Source organism: Daphnia pulex, chromosome 3 (genome assembly GCF_021134715.1).
Source record: "Daphnia pulex isolate KAP4 chromosome 3, ASM2113471v1".
Taxonomy (NCBI): domain Eukaryota; kingdom Metazoa; phylum Arthropoda; class Branchiopoda; order Diplostraca; family Daphniidae; genus Daphnia; species Daphnia pulex.
The window spans coordinates 5,478,767-5,501,910 of NC_060019.1; the positions used below are offsets into that span (position 1 = coordinate 5,478,767).

Below are 23,144 nucleotides of genomic sequence, written 5' to 3' on the forward strand. Positions count from 1 at the left end.
AGCTCTGTAGCTGTAGGTAATAATAGTTTTCTATTATTTTACAAAAGGATACAATGAAACACACCAGCCAGTAAATACGCTGAAGCATCTAAAGTTTAAAAAAAATTTCTCCTCCTAAATATCCGGAATTCCTTGTTGGTTTAAAAACTTTTTATAAACTAACCACGGATTTTCCAGCACACTTTTTAATTATTCAATCAGTTTTATGTCCAGTACGTTCGGTTGACTTATTTTGAAACACAGTTTCTTCTTATAGGGGAGAACGGGGTCAACTTGGACACGGGTTATATTGAACAAATGTATAATTCCCTCAGTTCATAAGAGAAAATTTTATTTTTTCATTTTTTATATAGACTAGAATTTAGAGTTTTACATCATGGATCAACTTTTTATTGAGATCGGGTGGATATTTTGGATTTTATCACAAAATAAAAATAATGGGTGTGTTTGATGTAGGCCTAATTTTTTCCCCATTTCAATAGCAATAAAATTACATAAAAATAACACATTAATAAGCTAATTACAGATTTAACTAGAGTATTCATTCCTTTATGTTTACCGCAAAAATTTCATTTTAATGTCGAGTATATCAAAAGAGATAAGAAAAATACAAAAAAGCGTAGGGTTGGATTGAACAGCATATTAGGGGGTGTATTTGGACAACGCTAACTATTAGCTTAGTAGCCTTAGGGCCCGAATTTCTATAAAATGTCCAATCTACCTCCCTCTTTTCAAAAACACTCATAACTCTTAAGTTTTTAACACGACTTTATCCATTTTAGCGTGGATGACTATGAAGAATGAACGGAGAATTCGAAAATATTTTTTAAAATTTTTTGTCATGGATCATTGTGTCTTTAACCTGCCTTTAACTAGCACTGTCCAATCTCATACATAGCCTAGGTACAAAAAATTGACTTTGTAAAACCTGTTACAACTCCTTTATTTTCAAACGGAAAAATAAATAAAAAATAGGGTAGGTAGACAAGAGGATACTTTACAATGCATGTCAAAAATATTTCATAAAAAAAAAATACAAAAAGAAATAATTGAAAAATAAAAATTTTGTCCAAGATGACCCCGTTCTCCCCTACTTCACAGGACTAGTCCTAGAATGCTCTCTCGAGGCTCTCTACAGCGAAGATTCTACCAATTTTCGCAACACATGTGCATCTTTTTCATCGTTTGTGTGGTTTTAGTTCAAAGTTTTCTGTCACTGATACTATTCCTTAAATGGGCAAAAACTCAGTTTTATTTTAATTTTGAATTAGGGGAGAGTGGGGATACTGGCTCACTTTAATTTTCTCTTAGCTCCCATTCCCTTATTTTCGAACGTATTTAGATCAACCAAATCTTAAAAATATAAAATAATTTCTATTTTAAATGGTGATTTTTTTAAATCCGATCTAAATAAATAAAGACTAGGTTATTGCCGATTAAAAAAAGAGAGCAAACCCGCCCCAGATACTTGCTCACACCGCCGGGGTCTCTTGGCTCCTGTATTTCTTACGGAAAAACCGTTGACTGACAGTAGAAATTCAAAATAAAAAAAAATACCCAATAATGCAACCCACCAACGAAATATCAATAAAAAAGGTTAAATAAGTGTGGTAGTTGACTAAGAACACCAAAAAAGTGGAACACAAATAATTTTACTGCTATTATATGCAATTTTCAAATGTAAGCCAAAAAGCCCCGGCGCTGTGTGGCCGACGCCATCACAAGAAAGGGGTCTTTGTATATTTTTGAATATCTCTTACTTAAACTATTGTAAATATAAAACAAACTAAACAGGTTTAAAGAGGATATAACGAAGAATATTTTCCATATTCTTTTATAATTTTAAAGTAATCGGGAAAGCCGATATTTGATTCGAAAGTCAAGGTAGGACGACCCAATTTTAAGACGAAAAATTTATTTTATTTTTCATTCCTCAACTGTTCGTCGTATTACCATGAAATTTGGTTTTAAGATGCGCCTTACTAATATCTACATCTCCTGATTTTCAATATTTTATTGTAATTCTAACACATCAAGAAATCAATTGAGCCAACCGACCCGTGAGCCAGATCTCCCCACTCTCCCCTACTAAAAATGCGCGAATTCGTATTTTTTCTACACTAATGTAAGGTGTACATTAATGTTGAATCTGTGAAATGTGTATGCAGCATACGTATTTGTTCCTTTTCCTTATTTAATTATATTCAGTTGACTGTGAAAATAATGCTTCTTAAATAACGCAATTAATCATTTTTTTTCCATTATACGTTGTTGGAAATTTAAACGGGGTTTTTCTGGTCTATGAAGGCGAGGGGATCTGCAAAATTCCCTATCCTTTCCACGGGCAAGAGCCAATCAGAAGAAAAATCGAGGCTTCAACTTCGCCATCTGGCGTTCGGTATTCCCAACTCGTTAGATGGGGGAAGGATAATGGAAGTGGTGTAAAACGTTTGGTTTGGCGTCTACGACTAACAACTGACAGTGATTTTGAAGGATTAATAAAGTTCGTGAATTTATGCGACTTCAGGGCAGTGGCTATAATTTTTTTGTAGTGGAAGTTAGAGTTATGTCTGTAAATGAATCTTGGAGTTCTAAACCGCATGAGTTCTAATCAAAAGGTTTGTATGGTACCATACTACCATAGTCTACTTATTGTGTTTTTAACTAGTGCTCAAAGTTTTCAAGTTTGTTAAAAAATTTTTCCCTGTACATGCAATTAATTAAATGTTTTTTGTTCTGTTCTACTTATAAACCGACTTTCTGTAACAGGAGGTTTTTTTAAACTGGTAGCAACTCTTGACAGTACTGCCCGAATGTATTGACAGTATATCAGAGGATAGGGACCAGTCTATATCGTGTTCGCATCACTGTGTACGCATACTGTCTATATCGTGTCATCTACCGTGTATTTGCTCAACTCCTCCCAATAGGGGGAGGGGCTTATGGACCTTGGTACACGATTTAGAGCCAGCAGACAACAACAGAAATAGTCTAAATCTTGTACGCATTGTCGTGTACTCTATGTTACTGTAGGCAGCGAACGTACGCCGCAAGGTACCCGAAGGGAATGTTAAGGGTATACTAGTTGGTATAGTAGTATTGGTATAGTTTTATAAAGGCAGCTATAGAATAGTTATAGAATAATAATAACATTCTGTTATAAAGGTATTATTAAGAGTAATAAATAATATTTAAAAAAAATGTTATGCCCTTAGTTTCCGGAAGAATGTAATACGCAGAAATCGAGAAAGAGATGAAAAGCATTTTTCCGCATGTTTCTATCCAAACATTAAATAAAAATTAAATTCCAAAAAACTCAATATGATATGGCGCGGCGTAAGGGTAAGGCGTGACTTTGGTGCGGCGGAGGCTTCGCCCCGCCACCCCACGTCACACCGGATCTTGTTAAAATTAAATGTAAGTAACTACCTATCAGCACTTCTTTTACTGGAGATTGATAGCGTTTAAATGATAACATACAGTGACTTATATTCTATCGTACAATATTACTCCAACAGCTATAGTCGCTATAGTTGGTGATTACGAAATAATAACACTCGTTTTGAACTATAACCGACAGAGAACACAGTAGACTACTACTTTGACTATCAATTTTATTTTATCATACGGGCTTCAAGTCGATTGTCACGTTACGTTTATATCCCTGTCAGCTGTCACATGTCTCTGTATTATCGTCTGCTGTAACAGCTATTGAAATTCTGTCAAAAAGTAACAAGAACTCCGTTTGATCAAACGCCTGAATCGATTGCAGCCAAATTTTCAAAATAGATTGTAAGCTACCGATTACTGCCATTGAAATGCAATTAAATTGTTGATTGCAATCAATAATTGCCAAAAACTAGTGCATCCATCTATATAGTGTTACGATAACTGCAAAAAGCCATCTGTGTAGTGTTACGAGAACTGCAAAAAGCCATCTGTGTAGTGTTACGAGAACTGAGGGTGCCCATGTAAAAACCATACCAATGTAAACCATACTGCAAACGAAACTTTGACCAGTAACCCTTCGGGTAATTATAACGTTATTGCATCTTAATCTTGAAGAAATTAACGACTTTTTATGTAAATTTTTTATACAATCAAAATAAATAAATACTGGACGTGTTAAATTATTAATTAGAGTCCATTTTGTTTTTAAATATACTGTATAGACTATATAAATTATATATACAGTACCCACCAAACTATTAGATACACCCCACTTTTTTCAGTGCATTCTAATGGCACTACGTGTCTCAGAAAAAGTGCAAATACTACCCGAACGGCTTGGGCTAGATTTTTTTTTCTTTTTTTCCTGAGTAGATCTAATGACGATCTACATTTTTTACACACACAAAATTGTCGTAGGATTAACCCCCAGTGTGCTACGGTATCGTTCACTTTATTAGGTACACCCGTTTTCCCTCATATGCGCCGTGTTAAATAAGGCTTTTTAAAACATATACAAAAATACTAAATATCAAGCTAAAGTCTTTTTCTTGGTGCCAAAAGATGCAGAATTCTTCATGTTGTTCATGTCTTTTGGCATGTTGACGCCGTTAAATGGCTAGCAGGGTGAATTCTATTTTGAGTGACGACACAGGGAAAGAATTTGTAAAGCCATTTGAGAGAGGCGGACGAGAACTCGTTTAAGCTGGCTCTGAATCTCGCCGAGGGGATTTCTGCTACCCTTAATTCAATAGGGATTGCTGCATTTAAAAAAAGGAGGGCCTCGGTCAACACCGTTTTGAATGCACCATGCAATTGTGGCTGTGAGATGCGCTGGCTGGATCTGGCTTTCTTGATCCCTGCTTTTGAGTTGAGAATTTGGGCCCAAACAGAGCAGCCATAGAGCAAGATTGGTTCGATGCTGGCAGTGAGGTAGAGGAACTTAATACGTTTCCTGTCCAAGCCTCAAGAGGCGCACGGGCAACTTAACAACAAAAACACTTTCCTTGCAGCCACAGATTTAGCGTTGAAGTGAGAGCAAATCAGTCAAATCAGTGGCCGCAAATCAAGAGTAAAGCCTAGGAAGACCGTTTAAGTCGATGGTTGAATCAACATGTCTTTGATTGAGATGCTAAGGTGGGATGCAGTTGGGCACTGTTTTTGGAAAGCAATAGGACAGTTTTGAGAGCATCGAGGCTCATCTTTGACTGAGAACAACATAAAGAAATTGCATTGCACATCAGTTGGTGTGCGTGGCTACCTCAGGAATCTTGTGAGAGGAGGCGATGTTCAAGTCATCAGCATAGCCAGAAATGATGTGAAGGAACGGAAACGAAAGCCTGAGGACGTCACCAATGAGGATAGCCCAGAGAAACGGGGAAAGAACTCCTCCCTGCGGACAACCTAGGTTAACAGTGTGAGCCTTGATGGAGCCATTATGCGACAATATAGCGGTCCGACATGACAAAAAACAAGGGACAAGCCGGACAAGATACAATGGACAGCCTCTTTTGATCATGGAAAAAAGTATGGCGTGATGCCACGCCGCATCAAATGCGCTCTTGATGTCGAGGAAAACGACTGCTGTGACTTATTTAGCATCACGCGCTTTTTCAATAAAGGATATAAGAGCATGACCAGAAGACTCAGTAGATTTTCCTGGCAAAAAACCATGCTGATTCACACTAATCCACCTAAGATGACTGGAGTGCCACTGAAGTCGCGACAGAAAAACTTTTTCTAGAATTTTTGCCAGGTTATTGACAAGATTGATTGGACGAAAGCTGTTAAGGATGATGTAATGATCTTGTTAGGCTTTCCAATGATAACCACCTTGGCAGTTTTCCAGCTGCCAGGAAAATACTGGAGGTAAACATGCATTCAATATAAATAATAGGTGCAGCTCGATTACCGGGTAACATTCTTTAACAATCACCATGGACAGACCATCATGGCCAGGGGTGGCCTTAGGGTTCAAAGAATCAATCGCCCCTGAAACTTCCCATGACGTAACTGGAGGAGGAGCTTGTCCGGACTGACCCAGAATCGCACTAGAAACAAAATTGGACACTAAGGTGTGACTTGGTTGAGATGGTGGTTCACTTAAAAAAAATGATTAGCACAGCTGTCAATAACTGCACCGGGTTCCGAGATTGACTCACTATTGATAGTGATTGTGGGTGGCAGAGCAATGCTATTAGAATTGCCGGAGTAAAGTTTAAGGGTTGAGAATAGTTCAGGGCCAGACGGATTGGTCGAGCACATTTTCTGCCACGCTCGACTTTTTGCACGGCGCAGCTCTCTCTGATAGTCAGCTTTGCACCACGAGTATCTGTCTCAATACTCATCCGATTTCAGAACTGACCACTGTTTAAATGTCCATCTTGTTTTGTTACGCAACGCACATACAGTGACTACCCAAAGTTTGGGAACGCGCGAGAAAACCTTATGGAAAAAGGCGTTTTTCTCGGCGTTCCCAAAAATCTAATTTTCGTTGGAACGCGACGAATTTTTTTTTGGGTTGTAGCCATAGTATGTAGGAATATGCTGATTTTTTCAGATTTTTGCAATTAAGGGAAGGTTAACTTTTAACTTGAGCCCTAAGTTTGGGAACGCTCCATAGAGCTATATGCAAATTTGGGTACTTTAACCCTTTATCTACCGTCGGCACAAAAAAATTTACGGCTTTTCAGTAGGCAGACAAGAGAAATTAAAATCAGACGAAGTGCCTCACACTTAAGCTGTTTTCTCAATGATATACCCACAAAATTGAATCGCCTTTTCAACATATGTCAATCGTCCAACGGTAGATCGAGGGTAAGAGTTTCAAACGATTCGTACGAGCCATTCTCGTGTTTTACGTGGTTTTGGTGTAGGGACATTTCTGGCACGTCAGGCGGCTCCGATCGAAGTCTACACGAGAACCTTTGATCGCGAACCGTCGGGACTTTTAAGTCTCCGCCAGATATGTCCCTCCAGGCGGATGCAATGTATCAAAGAGATCTGGGTGCCGCGCGACTTAAGTGTCCGCGACTCCTCAAATAGAAATTAAAAAAAAGGTGCAAGTGAATTTGAAGCCGGTGGTAGGATAGATGTCGAAGGGAAAGCGAAAGAGGCGAAGAGAAAGCGCTAACTTTCTTTACTAGCTTCGACGCAAAAACTTTGGTATCGACGGGGAGCTTTGTGGAACGGAACGAAGACAAAGAATTGGGAGTGTCCGGTTCAGCGTTGGTTGTAGTTTCATTTCCTCCGTGGCAAAGCTCCTTTCCGCCCGACGCTCCTTATTTATTTTTATTCCTATCTGGATGCCGCGCGACTTAAGTGTCCGCGATGCCTAAAATACAAAAAAAAAGGGTTCAAGTGAATTTGAAGCTGGTGGTTGAATATTTATCGAAGGGAAGGCGAAAAAGGCGAAGAGAAAGCGCTAACTTTCTTTAGTAGCTTCGACGCAAAAACTTTGGTATCGACGGGGAGCTTTGTGGAATGGAACGAAGACAAAGAATTGGGACTGTCCGGTTCCGCGTTGGTTGTAGTTTCATTTCCTCCGTGGCAAAGCTCCTTTCCGCCCGACGCTCCTTATTTATTTTTATTCCTATCTGGGTGCCGCGCGACTTAAGTGTCCGCGATGCCTCAAATACAAATTTAAAAAAAAGGTTCAAGTGAATTTGAAGCCGGTTGGATAGAAATCAAAGGGAAGGCGAAAGAGGCGAAGAGAGAGCGCAAAATTTCTTTAGTAGCTTCGACGCTAAAACTTTGGTATCGACGGGGAGCTTTGTGGAATGGAACGAAGACGCAGAATGGGAAGTTGTCCGGTTCGGCGTTAGTTTTAGTTTCATTCCTCCGTAGCTGAGCTCCTTTCCGCCCTACGCTCCTTATTTATTTTCATACCTATCTGGATGCCGCGCGACTTAAGTGTCCGCGATGCCTCAAATACAAAAAAAGGGTTCAAGTGAATTTGAAGCCGGTGGTTGGATAGATATCGAAGGGAAGGCGAAAGAGGCGAAAGAGGCGAAAAGAAAGCGCGAACTCTCTTTAGTAGCTTCGACGCAAAAACTTTGGTATCGACGGGGAGCTTTGGGGAATGGAACGAAGACGCAGAATGGGAAGTTGTCCGGTTCGGCGTTAGTTGTAGTTTCATTTCCTCCGTAGCAAAACTTCTTTCCGTCCAACGGTTCTTTTGAATTGATTTTGAAGTCTTCGAGGCGCTATTAGTGCCCGTGTAATTACATTTTACACAAAGCCTCTTGTACTTTCTTATCCGTGCGTTGATTACTGCTGTCTCGTGAGGAAACTCCGAAAAGCGGTGAAAGGCGCTGGATAAGAATCAGCCCCGGTTACTCCTGCATGTGCATGCTTTCCCCCTGCATGATAGAATAAGACCGTCATATAAGGCTTAGGACGTAAGGCAATTCGATATCCTTTTGGCGAATTCACAAAGACTAATCGTGCCTTTTTTTTTATTCTGTATTTTCAGATTGATAAAAATGGCGAAAAATAAAAAGAGAGACGTAAGATATGCAAAGTCGAGAGCGGTGAAAAATTCAGCCAAGAATGCCGCCGCCGCTGCTGTATTAAAAAGGCAGCAATTAAAAGAGGCAAAGGAACGAGAAGCTGGGAATAAAGAGCCGTCCATCGATACTGATATCGGAGATGAGGCTCAAAATAATGTAGAGGAATCGGTTGCCGCCGAGGAGCCGGTTGAGGAGCCTGGTCAGGAGCTGGCGCCTGAAAGGGAGCCGGTTCTTGATCAGGGGCCGGCTGGTGAGGAGGAACCAATTGCCGAAAAAGAAAAAGAGACTGCCAACGAAGAACCTCCGGTTAAAGCTAAGTCAGCGTTCAATTTGCGGAAAGTGACCGTCAGGTTGGAACGCCTGGCTTTTAATCCGGATGGTTCGACGAAGGCAACAAAAAATAAATCACAAATGCTGATCTTAAAGGTGGTTCCTCGCCACCTGAAAAGAGGAGAAGAATGACCCGGTCAACCACCAAGGTAGGGTGCTCTTCTGACGGTCAAGTTGCCGACGACGAAGTGACTCGTTACTTCGCTCGAAAAAAAATCGGACTGACCAATGCGAAATTGAGACATCGTGGTCCTCGCATTTCTAAAGGACATCCATCCATGGCTCCTAAAAAGGTTAATTCAGATGCGGTGAAGCTTAGAATGCAACGAAAGGCCGATGCTAAATTAATCGCACACCATAAAGCCTTCAACAAGCATTGGAAGGGAGTGAGCTATTGGACTGATGTGGAAGAAGATTACCAAGAGAATGATAATGAGAATCAGGAGCCACAGTACCGGCAGTATTCCTACCCGTTTACTGCAAAGGAACCTGTGGGCCCCGTATTTTCGAAGTTCCATCCGTGTGATACTAATCTGAGATTAGTAATCTCCACTTCTTTTGGTCTATGCTTGGCGGATTCCAAACTTTTGATCTTTTGCTAGAAAAGACAAATAAACGGATCCGAGACTCCTGGAATTACGTTGAAAAAGGCAATCCACCATCTAGGAGATTTGGAGGCAGACCAGAAGGGAGGCAATCTAGCGAAATGCTTCCTGGAGGTTAAGTCGACAGATATGAACTTGATGCGTTCCTTGGAGTACAGTTCTTGATGGGATATCATCGTTTGCCGGAGCTGTCGATGTATTGGGAAAGGCAGCCGGATTCTGGTTACGGCCTTGGAATCGTTCATCAAGCAATGACACGTAAGCGTTTTAAATTCATTTCAAAACACTTGGCTTGCGCTGATCATGGTTAATCAGACAAGGATAAAAAGTTGAAGGTGCGAAAGGATCCGATTCATAAGATTTGATCGTTGGTACACGTACTCAATAAGCAATTTAGTGAGTGTCACCGGCCTCCCAGGTGGCAAAGTATAGACGAAGCCATAGTGGAATTTAAAGGTCGATCCATGCTTCGGCAAACGATGAAGGGCAAACCCATCAAAAGCGGCTTCAAAATCTGGAGTCGATGCTGTAGTAGAGGCTACACCTATAAGTTTGAGATCTAGCATGGAGCTCGAATTGGTGAAACGCCCAAGGATTCCAATCTTACGATGGTGGAAGGAGTAGTTCTTGATCTTTGCGAGCCCTTGGCAAAGAAGGGACATGAGTAGCCTTTGATCGCTTCTTCACGAGCATCTCCCTCCTGGACGAACTCGACAAAAGGGGGATCAATGCGGTTGGAACGATTCTTAAAACCAGAGTGGGGCAACCCATCTTTACGGTCAACGAATCGAACCTTCCGCAGGACGAATTTGTGGCCAAGTTTTGCGGTGAACCAGGAACAGGAAGAAAGGGTCTTTTCATCTGGAAGGACACTAAGCCGTTTCGGGTCGCTTCCAACTTCCACGGCTCAGAGGCCGTCAAGGTGCAAAGGAAGAAGCGCTATGGTTCGTTCAGAACAAAGTCTTGTCCAAAAGCTATTGGCGATTACGTTGATAACATGGGCGGTGTAGACACGGTGAACCAGCTGCGTTCCTACTACGAGAGAGACCGCAAATCAAACAATAGTGGCACCGTCTCTTTTACTCCCTCAAGGAAACATGTATGGTGAATAGCTGGATTACTTACTGCGATTTGGTGGTAATTTCAGAAATTTTATTGACAGAGTGCCAAGCTTCAATAATTTTCTGTTCAATTTCTTTCCAGACGATGAAAAACCAGAAAGGAAAAACCTTCCTGAAGGACAAAAGATATCTAAGTCTTTTGGAATTCAAGCGAAGCGTGACTACTTCTCTTTTACTTTACGGGCTGAACGCTGAGATAGGCCGCAAAGAAGATGCTCCAGAAGCAAGATTAATGAAAGAGATTCCACTTTCGGTAGAGCCCGGTGCCAAAAGAAGGAAAGATAGACTGAGCGTGCCAGATGAAATACGCTTCAGTCAGGTTGGAATCCATCATCCTATTTTCGTTGAGAATAGAGGACAATGCGAATGGTGCCAAGCCACGACCGAGAGAAGACCCAATGGTCATACGAAGGAATCTCGACCATTTTCTCAGTGCAGTAGAGTACCTACCGAAAGTCTTTGGAAGCCCGAGAGGACCTTATGCAAAAACGCTGTTTTTGCAGTCCTCTCAGTACTACAGTTTTTAACCAAATGCTTTCAAATTTAGTATGTACATAGCTAAAAGTAATGAAAACACCTCTGATTTTTTTCAGATGTTTGTTTACATTTCCTGAAGTACTTTGAGCTGGTTCTAAAAGTCTTTGGAATCCGACGGACCATGGACCTTATGCAAATTAGGCCACTTTGGCCTTTTTTGCAGTTGAATGGCTAGAGCTAGGGAAATGCAACTTTAAAAAAAAAATTGGCCTGCGTTAAGCTTATATCAGGTCTGATTTTCAATTTTTTTTATTTATGTTATCTCAGTTGAATTTTAAGTTCAAAAACGAAAAAGTAGAATTCCCCTTTTTTCCGCTCCCATCCCTTTTTTTCTCTCGCGCGAACGAAACATTTTTTTTGTCCCGGCGGACGGCAGTCGCTAGGAAATTTGGCCGTTTTTCGGTGACTGAAGTGCCGAACGGGACTTTCCTGACGGGACAAAAAACAAAAAAGCAAAAAAAGTACAGTAAAAAAAGGAATTTTTTATTTCTTTTTAATTGAGTGGTTTGAGACATCCTCAGCAATCTGTACTTTTAATTTCAGTCAAGCACAGCCAAAATAACTTTGGCGTCGAAAAAAGGTTAAGGGGGGATAACTACAGAACGGGTACAGCTAGGAAGACGCAGAACACTCTGAAATGAAGAAGTTCACTAGCTGAACAATGCTCTTATTTTTCAGATTTTTCGCGTCATAATTAATGTATTCATTTTTAAATTGAAAACAGTTTTTATTTTTTGCCCGTGTGTGTCTCTTTCTCTCCCCCCCCCCATTTCCATCCCGCGCTCCGTTTTTTCTGTTAAACAGGGAAAACGCGCGCTTATGAGGGGGCGACAACCTGGCGTGGGTGCCGGTGACGCATAGGCCGGCACACTCCATCGAAAATCAAAGGGCATTCCGCCATAAGACCGCGTAATGTAGCCATGAAGTCATCAATGGGAGTTGAAGCTGGCAAAGGCGGAGGCGTAACCACAGCTAACACGCACAAATGCGGATGTTGAGCCGGTAGCATGCCGAATTGTTTCTGAGACGCCTTGGAGAGTACGGGATGTTGAAGGTCTCGTAGGATATGGATAGTTGTGGCCACGGAGAGGGATGATCCGCTGGACCATGACAACGTGGCAGGGAAGTGACCAAGTGAAGAAATCGCCACCCCGGTGGCCGTGACTGCGTTTGGTACGCCATCCATTAACGGAACGTGTTTGAAGTGGCTCCAGAACATGGCGGCCGGGATGGCATAATTTGACGCCCCGGAGTAAGGAATCACACTGATGAAAATATTGGAGCTGCTGGAAGCCGGGGAGACGCCAAGCTGGACCATGTCATCAGGAACGATGGAATGAATAGTGATGCTGCCAGCCGACTCAGGTTCCGAGGTTTAACTGCTGCCTTTGGTGCACAAAGCCTGGAAGTGGCCCGTTTTGTGGCACCCTGAAATTCTTTGCCAAAGGCGGGGCAATCCTCCTTAGCGTGACGAGAGGCTGACCCACAGTTCCAACACCCATACGGCTAAGTTCCGGGCGTATGCAAACGAGCTGCTGGACGTCCGCGCTGCTGATCGCGATGTTAAATGACAGGCTTGCCCATGGGTAATTTTCCTGCAGGAGTCTTTAGCTGGTGGATGGTAGGTGCGCCGGCCTGTTTGATGGTGGACGCCTGAAGCCGGGTGGCCTCGGATGTATGGAGCGTTGTTAGCGCCATATCCAGGTTTAAAGTGGCGCCCTGTTCCAGGAGCTTCTATTTTAAAGTTCCAATATCAACGAGATTTTCAACGATACGACGAGTCCTGGTCTCTTACTAGGAAGAGCAGATCCATGCTGCACAATTAGTTATTATGATTTGGTGTTTAAATTTCAGCATGGAAAATACCTATGGAATTGTGCCCGAGTAGGCAGTCAAAATTAGACTACCAAGAAAATAATCATTATAACTAGCAATTTAACGGTATTCTGCGCTAAAATAGAACTTATTTTAACGATTCTATCAGTTCTTTTTCTGAATTCAAAGAGACACGGGATGATTATGATGACATTTCTTACAGGTCCCAACGAGACTCGAACTCGTGATCTCCTGCTCACTAGGCAGGCGCTTTGCCATCTAATCCACAGGACCAAAAAACGGCTTCATAGGACAACAATTTCAAAAATGGTCATGACGTCACAACAGCAGTTTTACAATTGATTACTTCTATTTTAAAGTTCCCAACTGTTCCACAGCACAAAGAACAATTTAAAAAAAATCAACGAGATTTTCAACGATACTACGAGTCCTGGTCTCTTACTAGGAAGAGCAGATCCATGCTGCACAATTAGTTATTATGATTTGGTGTTTAAATTTAAGCATGGAAAATACCTATGGAATTGTGCCCTAGTAGGCAGTCAAAATTAGACTACCAAGAAAATAATCATTATAACTAGCAATTTAACGGTATTCTGCGCTATAATAGAACTTATTTTAACGATTCTATCAGTTCTTTTTCTGATTTCTAAGAGACACGGGATGATTATGATGACATTTCTTACAGGTCCCAACGAGACTCGAACTCGTGATCTCCTGCTTACTAGGCAGGCGCTTTGCCATCTAAGCCATAGGACCACAAAACGGCTTCATAGGACAACAATTTCAAAAATGGTCTTGACGTCACAACAGCAGTTTTACAATTGATTACTTCTATTTTAAAGTTCCCAACTGTTCCACAGCACAAAGAACAATTTACAAAAAAATCAACGAGATTTTCAACGATACTACGAGTCCTGGTTTCTTACTAGGAAGAGCAGATCCATGCTGCACAATTAGTTATTATGATTTGGTGTTTAAATTTCAGCATGGAAAATACCTTTGGAATTGTTCCCGAGTAGGCAGTCAAAATTAGACTACCAAGAAAATAATCATTATAACTAGCAATTTAACGGTATTCTGCGCTAAAATAGAACTTATTTTAACGATTCTATCAGTTCTTTTTCTGAATTCTAAGAAACACGGGATGATTATGATGACATTTCTTACAGGTCCCAACGAGACTCGAATTCGTGATCTCCTGCTTACTAGGCAGGCGCTTTGCCATCTAAGCCATAGGACCAAAAAACGGCTTGATAGGACAACAATCTCAAAAGTGGTTATGACGTCACAACAGCAGTTTTACAATTGATTACTTTCATTTTAAAGTTCCAAACTGTTCCACAGCACAAAGAACAATTAACAAAAATATCAACGAGATTTTCAACGATACTACGAGTCCTGGTCTCTTACTAGGAAGAGCAGATCCATGCTGCACAATTAGTTATTATGATTTGGTGTTTAAATTTCAGCATGGAAAATACCTTTGGAATTGTGCCCGAGTAGGCAGTCAAAATTAGACTACCAAGAAAATAATCATTATAACTAGCAATTTAACGGTATTCTGCGCTAAAATAGAACTTATTTTAACGATTCTATCAGTTCGTTTTCTGAATTCTAAGAGACACGGGATGATTATGATGACATTTCTTACAGGTCCCAACGAGACTCGAACTCGTGATCTCCTGCTTACTAGGCAGGCGCTTTGCCATCTAAGCCATAGGACCAAAAAACGGCTTCATAGGACAACAATCTCAAAAGTGGTCATGACGTCACAACAGCAGTTTTACAATTGATTACTTTTATTTTAAAGTTCCCAACTGTTCCACAGCACAAAGAACAATTTACAAAAATATCAACGAGATTTTCAACGATACTACGAGTCCAGGTCTCTTACTAAGAAGAGCAGATCCATGCTGCACAATTAGGCAGCAGTTTTACAATTGATTACTTTTATTTTAAAGTTCCCAACTGTTCCACAGCACAAAGAACAATTTACAAAAAAATCAACGAGATTTTCAACGATACGACGAGTCCTGGTCTCTTACTAGGAAGAGCAGATCCATGCTGCACAATTAGTTATTATGATTTGGTGTTTAAATTTTAGCATGGAAAATACCTATGGAATTGTGCCCGAGTAGGCAGTCAAAATTAGACTACCAAGAAAATAATCATTATAACTAGCAATTTAACGGTATTCTGCGCTATAATAGAACTTATTTTAACGATTCTATCAGTTCTTTTTCTGATTTCTAAGAGACACGGGATGATTATGATGACATTTCTTACAGGTCCCAACGAGACTCGAACTCGTGTGTTGTGCATCGGCACAGGTGATAAAAGAAATCGCGATATGGCAACGGTGGCGGGGGAGGAGAAGAAAACGAGCGGCCAGTCGATCCAGATATTTCAACGAGGCCGGAACATTCCGGCGAATCGAGAGTTTTTTGTGGTTAATTTTGAGTTTAATCGAATCGACTGTAAGGTGCGCGTGTTCCCTTGTACCGTGATTCCGTGTCGAGAATACATATTCTTCGCTGTCTACGGTGTTCGTGATTGATTTTCCTCAGCGGACAGCGGTCCGTCACATTGGTGCCGAAACCCGGGATCGAACTTCACGTACCTGTACGTCTTCCTAACGTGGCAAAATTTTCATCGTGGGTAAGTCAACGAATTTTTTATATTGGGTGTGAACGCACGCTGAGCGAGCAAAAATATCGTCGATACCGAAATTCACGTCACGACCACGAGGCCCCTTTTCGAACCCTACCCCCTCTCTTTATCTATTTCGTCGCGCGAAAGAAAAAAAAAATTCGAACCCCACCTCTTCCCACCGATCCTTTCTTTATCCTTACCCCCCCCTCCCCTCCCCGTTGTAATAGTCTACGGCCAATTCATTTAAGTTTCTTTTATGCTAAGTCATATACTTTCCCTTTTATTTTTTAATACAAAGGGACATTTTGTGGGGCTCTAACATACAAAATAATAGCATCCCGGAAGGGTCGTCTTCTCTCATCTTTTTACCCTATCTGGGCTGATTAGTTTTCCCCAATGTTTTATTAATTTATGGGAGATGAAGCTGTTCGTCATCAAATGGGGGGATCTAATCGCGGCATAGCAACAGGACATGGATCGCTCTTCTTTCAATGACGTTCTATCTCCATTATAACGACTACCTTATTTGAAATCCCGTTTCTATAGTAAAATGAGGGCATCGAAAGAACTTTCGAGGAGACGAGAAAGAATATGGCCGTGCGATCGCGAACGTTTTCGGGAAAGGTATATAAGCAAGTCAACCGTGGGTTTAAATACTTTGTATTGGTAGACGCATATGTGCTTAATGCGAATGTTTATTTTTTCGGCAATGTTTAGAAAACATTGAAGGGTGGTTTTCGGTGGCCCGTTATTTTACTTATATTACGTTATTCTGCTTCAAACAAGATAAACGGGGCTGCCACCTCTGACCCTTTTTACAAACACGCTGGCCTCGTATCTGTAATAACTGCACATTGTTTTTATATTATTTTAATAATTGCAAAATGTCATCCCCGTTAAGTTATGTTACTGGAAATTATTCGCTTGTTTACCTAAAAATTAAAAGATTATGTTTTAACCTACCCAGGTCGAACCTACGAACACGAACAATCCACTTTCGAACACAACCAGCACTCGTCTCGACTTTCGAACAATTCTATTCCGAAACGGTGTACAGGTATACTGTTCACGAAATCTGTTAGCCTTATATTTTGATAATTAATAATTCCTTTTTACCTCCAGATCGAACATATGAAAACGAACATACGGCCCTCGAACACACATACTCGTTTCGAATAATTCTCGTCCGAAAGGGTATCTATACTGACCCAAACAAATTGCTTCTACGTTTCGATAATTAACAATTGTTTTTATCATCCCAGATCGAACATACGAACACGAACGTACGGCAACGAACACAGTCCCTCGTTTCGAACACGCCTTGCTCGAAAGTCTCTGAAAAATTTAACTCACGGTCCGTGTGACGTACGTCCACAATATTCCGACGCCATGGCCGACCTGGAATTAATGAATGCCCCGGATTTGTTCCGGCTTCGAACCACTACAAAACGCCAGCACACGAACCTCGTTACGCGAGTGTACAGCATGATTAACAGACGGGCATCGCAAGCTGTATTCGCGGTGTTGTCAACGGATCTTGAGGCTGCGCTAGAGCGTATCACGGCGATTAACGAGCGGTACGTCGTCGCGGGAGAACTGGATGATCAAGAAAGAGCGGCAGCAGAGGACTACATCCAAAGCGTTGCTGCGGTAAATATGCAAGCACGGCTTGCTATTGGAGGGTATTTACAACCCGGCGCTAACCCGCGCTTTGAAAGATGGTTCGTTGAAGACTCGAATGTTGATCAAGCTCTGCAGCAGGATTCCCCGACTGAATCCAATGGAACAGAAGAAGATCAGGATAGCGGTCCAGAGCATAATGAAATAAACCAACGACCTGTTCGCAGGACTCCGCCGGACGATCCTCCCATCAACCCATTAAATTTGGGCTCGGCGGGTGGCATCAATAACCAAGTCGAGCCTAACGAAGCCAATCAAGCGAAACGGCGAAGAATTGAACTTGAATTCGAACTCGAAAGGAAAAAGGTCGAACGTTCCCGCAAGATGGATGATCTTTTACGTCAATGCGAGAGAGAAGAAGAAGATATTAAAATGGCAATCGAGCGCGAAAAGCTCTTGGCTGGTGCGCTCGATGGATCGATTCAAGGAAACCCAATCCTTTCCTCCACACCGAAGCGCAATATGGATACCATCGGAAACTTACGACCCGTAGAAACAACCGAAAGATCGGCAACATTCGCTCCGCCAAGTCGTTGGCCAAAGATTATCGTCGAAAAATTCAACGGGGATCCGCGAAAATGGCAAAGATTCGCGCACGGTATTCACGCCACCGTTCGCGACGCAAACATCCCTGACTCCTACAAGCTTCTGGGCCTTCAAGACAACATTACGGAAGATATTCGGAAAAGGATGGGCCACATCTTCAACGGATCATATGCATTTGAGTCGGCTTGGAATGAATTGGAAGTTAAATATGGAAATCCAGGTCTTATAATGCAGGCGCATAACCAGCACCTTCTCCAAGTCCAGCCTTTCAAAACCGGAGACTTTAATTCGCTCTTCACTTTAGCGGCAGATGTCCGTGATGCCGTATCAAGCGTTTCCGTTGAGCACTCCAAGGAATTTACGTTTTCAACCGTCATCTCCTCGCTCGCCTCAAAGCTTCCAATTCAGCTTCAAATCGACTGGGGAAAATATGCATATTCCCTTCGTCCGAATCTACCATCGCTACGAGATTTCGACAAGTGGATTGATATCGCTGTCGGAGCAGAAGAGTATCGTGGAATTCGACTTTCCGTGGCCGGAGATGTCGTTAATAAACCCGCCCATAATACTCACCCTCGGCAGCAAGGCGGCTATGGTCAACCTGGTAGCAGTAATTATCGTGGACCTACTGTGTTGACGAACGGAATTCAAGAAAAAGTAGCAGCTCCGCAGTGCCCTGCCTGCAGTGCCAATCCTGGTCATCGCCTCGAGTATTGCAACGTTTTCAAGAAAATGTTGGTCAACAAACGAGCAGCTCTCTGCGCCGACAACAATTTTTGTTTCAAATGCTTGACACAAGGCCACTACGGAAGAAATTGCTCCCGCACTGACGTGAAGTGTAAGGACTGCGGAAAGGCGCACAACACTCTCTTACACGGAGCCGATCGCCAATTTCCGTCTGCAAAAACTCAAGGTAACGAATCTCTAACTGTTTTAACGATTCGTGCACCTAACCCAAACCACATACGTCCCGTATTGCTAGCCATCCTACCCGTCACTGTAAAAGGTAATGAGTCCGTCGCCAAAACATTTGTGGTATTAGATCCGGGGAGCGAGGCCACGCTCATTACGAACGCTCTCGCAAAAACTTTAAATTTGACTGGGCCCACCTTTCGTATTCGCTTCGGTAACTTCAATGATTCAATCACCATCGACTCTAAGGTCGTTTCGTTCCGCATTGCATCAATGAACTACGAAACTCCCATCAGTGAAGCTTTTCTCGTTCCAAAAATCAGTTAGAAAAATCGATTGGCCAAAACTGAAGAAATACTGGGCTCATCTCGCAGACTTGAATTTGCCAGCAATAGACTCTTCTCAAGTTGGTGTATTGATTGGAGCGGACCAACTTTCGGCCCATATTCAAAAAGAGATTAGGGAATCAATTGAAGATGACGGCCCTACAGCGATTCTGACTCAATTTGGATGGTCGGTGGTGGGAAAAATTCCCAATTTTCTTGTGGCCGGGCCAAGCAAGAAAGTAAATGTCAACATTCACTCAGTTTCCCATGATGAAGCGCTATGTAATCTCGTAGAAAAATTTCACTCTACCGAGTCTTTCGGTACGGATGTTTATGCTCCCACGATCACCTCGGCCGAAGATGCTCAAGTAATTGCCGTGCTCGAATCATCAGTAATTTTCATCGGGTGCGGATGGCAGGTGGATCTCCCTCTACGCTCAAAAGGCTTTGTCTTCCCTAATAATAGAAAACAGGCTGTGTCTAGGTATTATGGGATGGAACGACGTCTCTCGCTGCCGGAAAACCAACATTATGCGGACAAATACAATCTAATCGTAAAAAAGCTTATTGATTCCGGCACCGCTGTAAAGGTAGACTCGTCTGCAATCAACAAGCCGGAAGGAATGATATGGTATTTGCCGCATCACTTCGTTGAAAATCCGAACAAACCAGGGAAAATCAGAGTGGTTATGGATTGTGCTGCAAGTTTTTGTCAAGTCTCGCTCAACAACCAACTTCTCCGTGGGCCGCCGTTGCTCCCAAAGCTAATAGGAGTGCTGCTACGGTCGAGGGAATGTCTTTTTGCGCTTTCTGCGGATATAGCGGCCTTTTATCATCGCGTCGGAATTCCAGAAAAACATCAGTCTCTCCAACGATTTGTCTTCCGCGAATTCGGAAGCAATAAACCGCTGAAGACATACCAAATGACGACCTTGGTATTTGGGGCAGTCCATGCATCAACCGCGGCCATTTGGGTCTTGCAGCATGCGGTAAATCAAAACAGAAAATATCCCGAAGTTGCATCGCGAATAAAGCAAAATTTTTACGCTGATAATTTGAGTGACTCGTTCGAAACCGAAAGGGAAGCCATAAAATTCGCAAAGGACGTCACAGAATCGCTGGCGATCGGTGGTTTTAAATTAACGGGCTTTGCGTCCTCATCTAAACGGGTCCTAGAAACAATTGCAGCGGAAGACCGGGCCGGATCGATCCTTGACTTAAATTATGGCGCCTTACCGACAGAATACATTTTGGGGCTCGCCTGGGACTGCAACAGCGACTGTTACAAATTGAGAGTTAAAGAGCTGCCTCCAATCACGACGAAACGGGAGTTGTTGTCGGCGATGTCAAAAGAATTTGACCCATTAGGAATTTGCCTTCCGGTCATTACGTATGCAAAACTACTCTTTCAAGAAACGTGCAAGCTACGGTCAAGAATTTCCCCCTATAAGAAGCCGATTGGGTGGGACGAGCCTTTGCCAGAGTGCATTCTGGCAAAGTGGAATATATGGGCCAGCTCATTGTCATCTCTCTCTCAAATTTCCATTAGGCGATGTTTTCGGTCGAGTGACGAGAATCGTGCAGATTGCATATTTGACCTCATCGTTTTCTCGGACTCATCTCTCCTTGCGTTCGGAGCTGTGGCTTACCTAAAGACAACCTGTCACGGCAAAATGCACCTCGATTTCGTTATGGCGAAGGGCCGCATCGCACCCACCAGCATCCTAAGTATTCCCAGGCTCGAGCTACAAGCGGCGGTACTAGCGATCAGAATGACGCAATCCATCATGAGAGAAATGCGCATCCCGATATCATCCATCGAATACCGAACTGACTCAGAAATCGTGCTTCACCAGATAAATTCTTCACATCACAAGCATCCAACTTTCGTGGCCAACAGAATTGGCGAAATTCTCCGTCACTCTAATCCCGAGCAGTGGAAATTCATATCTGGTAAGGATAATCCGGCCGACGACTGCACTAGAGGCATCACCCCTGACTGCTTCACATCCAATAGTCGTTGGCTTACCGGCCCGTCCCAGTCGCAGTTGTCAGCAGCACAAGTTTTTACTGTGTCACTCAACCAAGCAGAAGATCCTGACCCATCCATAGCACTGTCAGTGTGTGCCCTAGATTTTTCCTCCCTTCCCGTCAAAACCTCATTGCCAGCCGTTTCAAAGTTGATTGCGGATAGTCAAGATGGTCTTGCTCGGTTAAAGCGCGATGTAGCCTTGTCATTGCGCAAAGGAGCCAATTTGGATTCGCCAATCACTGATGATGAATTAAAGCAAGCAATGCGGACGTGCATCATTGTTGCCGCCGAGGAGGCGTTTCCGGAAGAAATCATCGCTCTCAGAAGTGGAAAGCTAATTCCGAAAGATTCCGTCCTTCGTAATGTGAGTCCTTACATCGATCCTGCGGACGGGCTAATGAAGGTGGATGGCCGTCTTAAACATGCCAAGCTGCCACAGCACGCGCGACAACCCGTTATTCTTCCCTCGGATCATCGTCTGACCTCGCTGATTGTTGCTGATGCTCACAACGAAATTAATCATGCGGGAGTAGAACACACTCTTTCAATTGTCAGAAGGAAGTATTATTTAACTAAAGGTCGCAGGTCCATTCGAAAAACCTTGGCGCGTTGCGTCAAATGTCGACGTAGATGTGCACAGCCCCGGCCACCCATCATGGCCAGTCTTCCTAAGGAAAGACTGCTGCCATTCGTTCGACCCTTTTCAACATCTGGTCTCGACTTCTTTGGACCTTTTAACACCGTGATCGGTCGACGCACTGAAAAGCGTTATGGTCTTCTCATTACGTGCTTTTCAACCCGTGCTGTACACCTGGAATTAGTGTACTCTCTCTCCGCCGACTCCTTTTTGATGGCGCTGCGGCGGTTTATTGCTGATCGTGGCCATCCTACAACCATTTATTCGGACAACGGGACCAATCTGGTTGCGGGAGAGAAGGAGCTGCGCGAAGGAATTGTTAACCTCAACTCAAAGCTGGTGACCGAGGAGATGATCGATCGGGGAATCAATTGGAAATTTTCGCCGCCATCAGGCCCGCATTTTGGTGGTTCGTGGGAGCGCCTTGTCGGCTCAAGCAAGAAATCTTTGCGCGCTGTTCTGGAGGAGCGCAGCGTTAATGACGAGGTGTTGCTGACTGTATTAAAGGAAGTTGCGTCACTCCTCAACACTCGCCCTCTCACGCATGTATCAAGTGATCGGTCCGAACCGGAACCGTTAACGCCCAATCATTTTATTCTCGGCTGCCATCATCCCCATTATCCGCCAGATGTCGAAGAAGCGTTTTGTGGCTTGACCAGACGACGCTACAGGCAGTCACAATTTATTGTAAATCAGTATTGGCGTAGATGGATGCGGGAATACGTTCCAAACCTAATCGATCGGAAGAAATGGAATCAAGCAACCCCTTCACTCCGCGTTGGCAACCGAGTGCTTATCATGGATGAGAACACTCGACGCGGACAATGGCTTACTGGAACCGTGTCAAAACTATTCCCGGGAGAACATGGTCGCATCAGACGTGTCTCTGTCAAAACTGCGACTTCTGAATTAACCCGCCCTGTTGTAAAACTTTGTCTATTTTCAGATGCGTAATCGGCCGGGCGGGACTGTTGTGCATCGGCACAGGTGATGAAAGAAATCGCGATATGGCAACGGTGGCGGGGGAGGAGAAGAAAACGAGCGGCCAGTCGATCCAGATATTTCAACGAGGCCGGAACATTCCGGCGAATCGAGAGTTTTTTGTGGTTAATTTTGAGTTTAATCGAATCGACTGTAAGGTGCGCGTGTTCCCTTGTACCGTGATTCCGTGTCGAGAATACATATTCTTCGCTGTCTACGGTGTTCGTGATTGATTGTCCTCAGCGGACAGCGGTCCGTCACATCGTGATCTCCTGCTTACTAGGCAGGCGCTTTGCCATCTAAGCCATAGGACTACAAAACGGCTTCATAGGACAACATTTTCAAAAGTGGTCATGACGTCACAACAGCAGTTTTACAATTGATTACCTTTATTTTAAAGTTCCCAACTGTTCCACAGCACAAAGAACAATTTACAAAAATATCAACGAGATTTTCAACGATACTACGAGTCCTGGTCTCTTACTAGGAA

The 23,144-nt window shown here is 42.9% G+C and overlaps 1 protein-coding gene, 1 long non-coding RNA gene and 3 other non-coding genes across 5 annotated transcripts; 2 read left to right on the plus strand and 3 right to left on the minus strand.

Annotated features, from left to right (window-relative positions):
* Positions 1–13,571: 13,571 nt before the first annotated feature.
* Positions 13,572–13,644, minus strand: Trnat-agu. Its single transcript has one exon. It is a non-coding gene; the product is annotated as a tRNA-Thr (tRNA).
* Positions 13,645–14,055: 411 nt separating this feature from the next.
* On the minus strand, positions 14,056–14,128 carry Trnat-agu. The gene has a single exon. It is a non-coding gene; the product is annotated as a tRNA-Thr (tRNA).
* A 411-nt stretch (positions 14,129–14,539) lies between these two features.
* Positions 14,540–14,612, minus strand: Trnat-agu. Its single transcript has one exon. It is a non-coding gene; the product is annotated as a tRNA-Thr (tRNA).
* A 619-nt stretch (positions 14,613–15,231) lies between these two features.
* LOC124190142 lies at positions 15,232–17,163 on the plus strand. Its single transcript, XR_006872857.1, has 4 exons — positions 15,232–15,546; positions 16,508–16,597; positions 16,663–16,734; positions 16,803–17,163. It is a non-coding gene; the product is annotated as an uncharacterized LOC124190142 (long non-coding RNA).
* Positions 17,164–17,196: 33 nt separating this feature from the next.
* LOC124190298 lies at positions 17,197–22,820 on the plus strand. The gene is made up of 2 exons (XM_046582924.1): positions 17,197–18,679; positions 22,620–22,820. The coding sequence occupies exons 1-2, from the start codon at positions 17,197–17,199 to the stop codon at positions 22,625–22,627; spliced, it is 1,491 nt and encodes a 496-aa protein (XP_046438880.1). The 3' UTR covers positions 22,628–22,820.
* Positions 22,821–23,144: the final 324 nt, after the last annotated feature.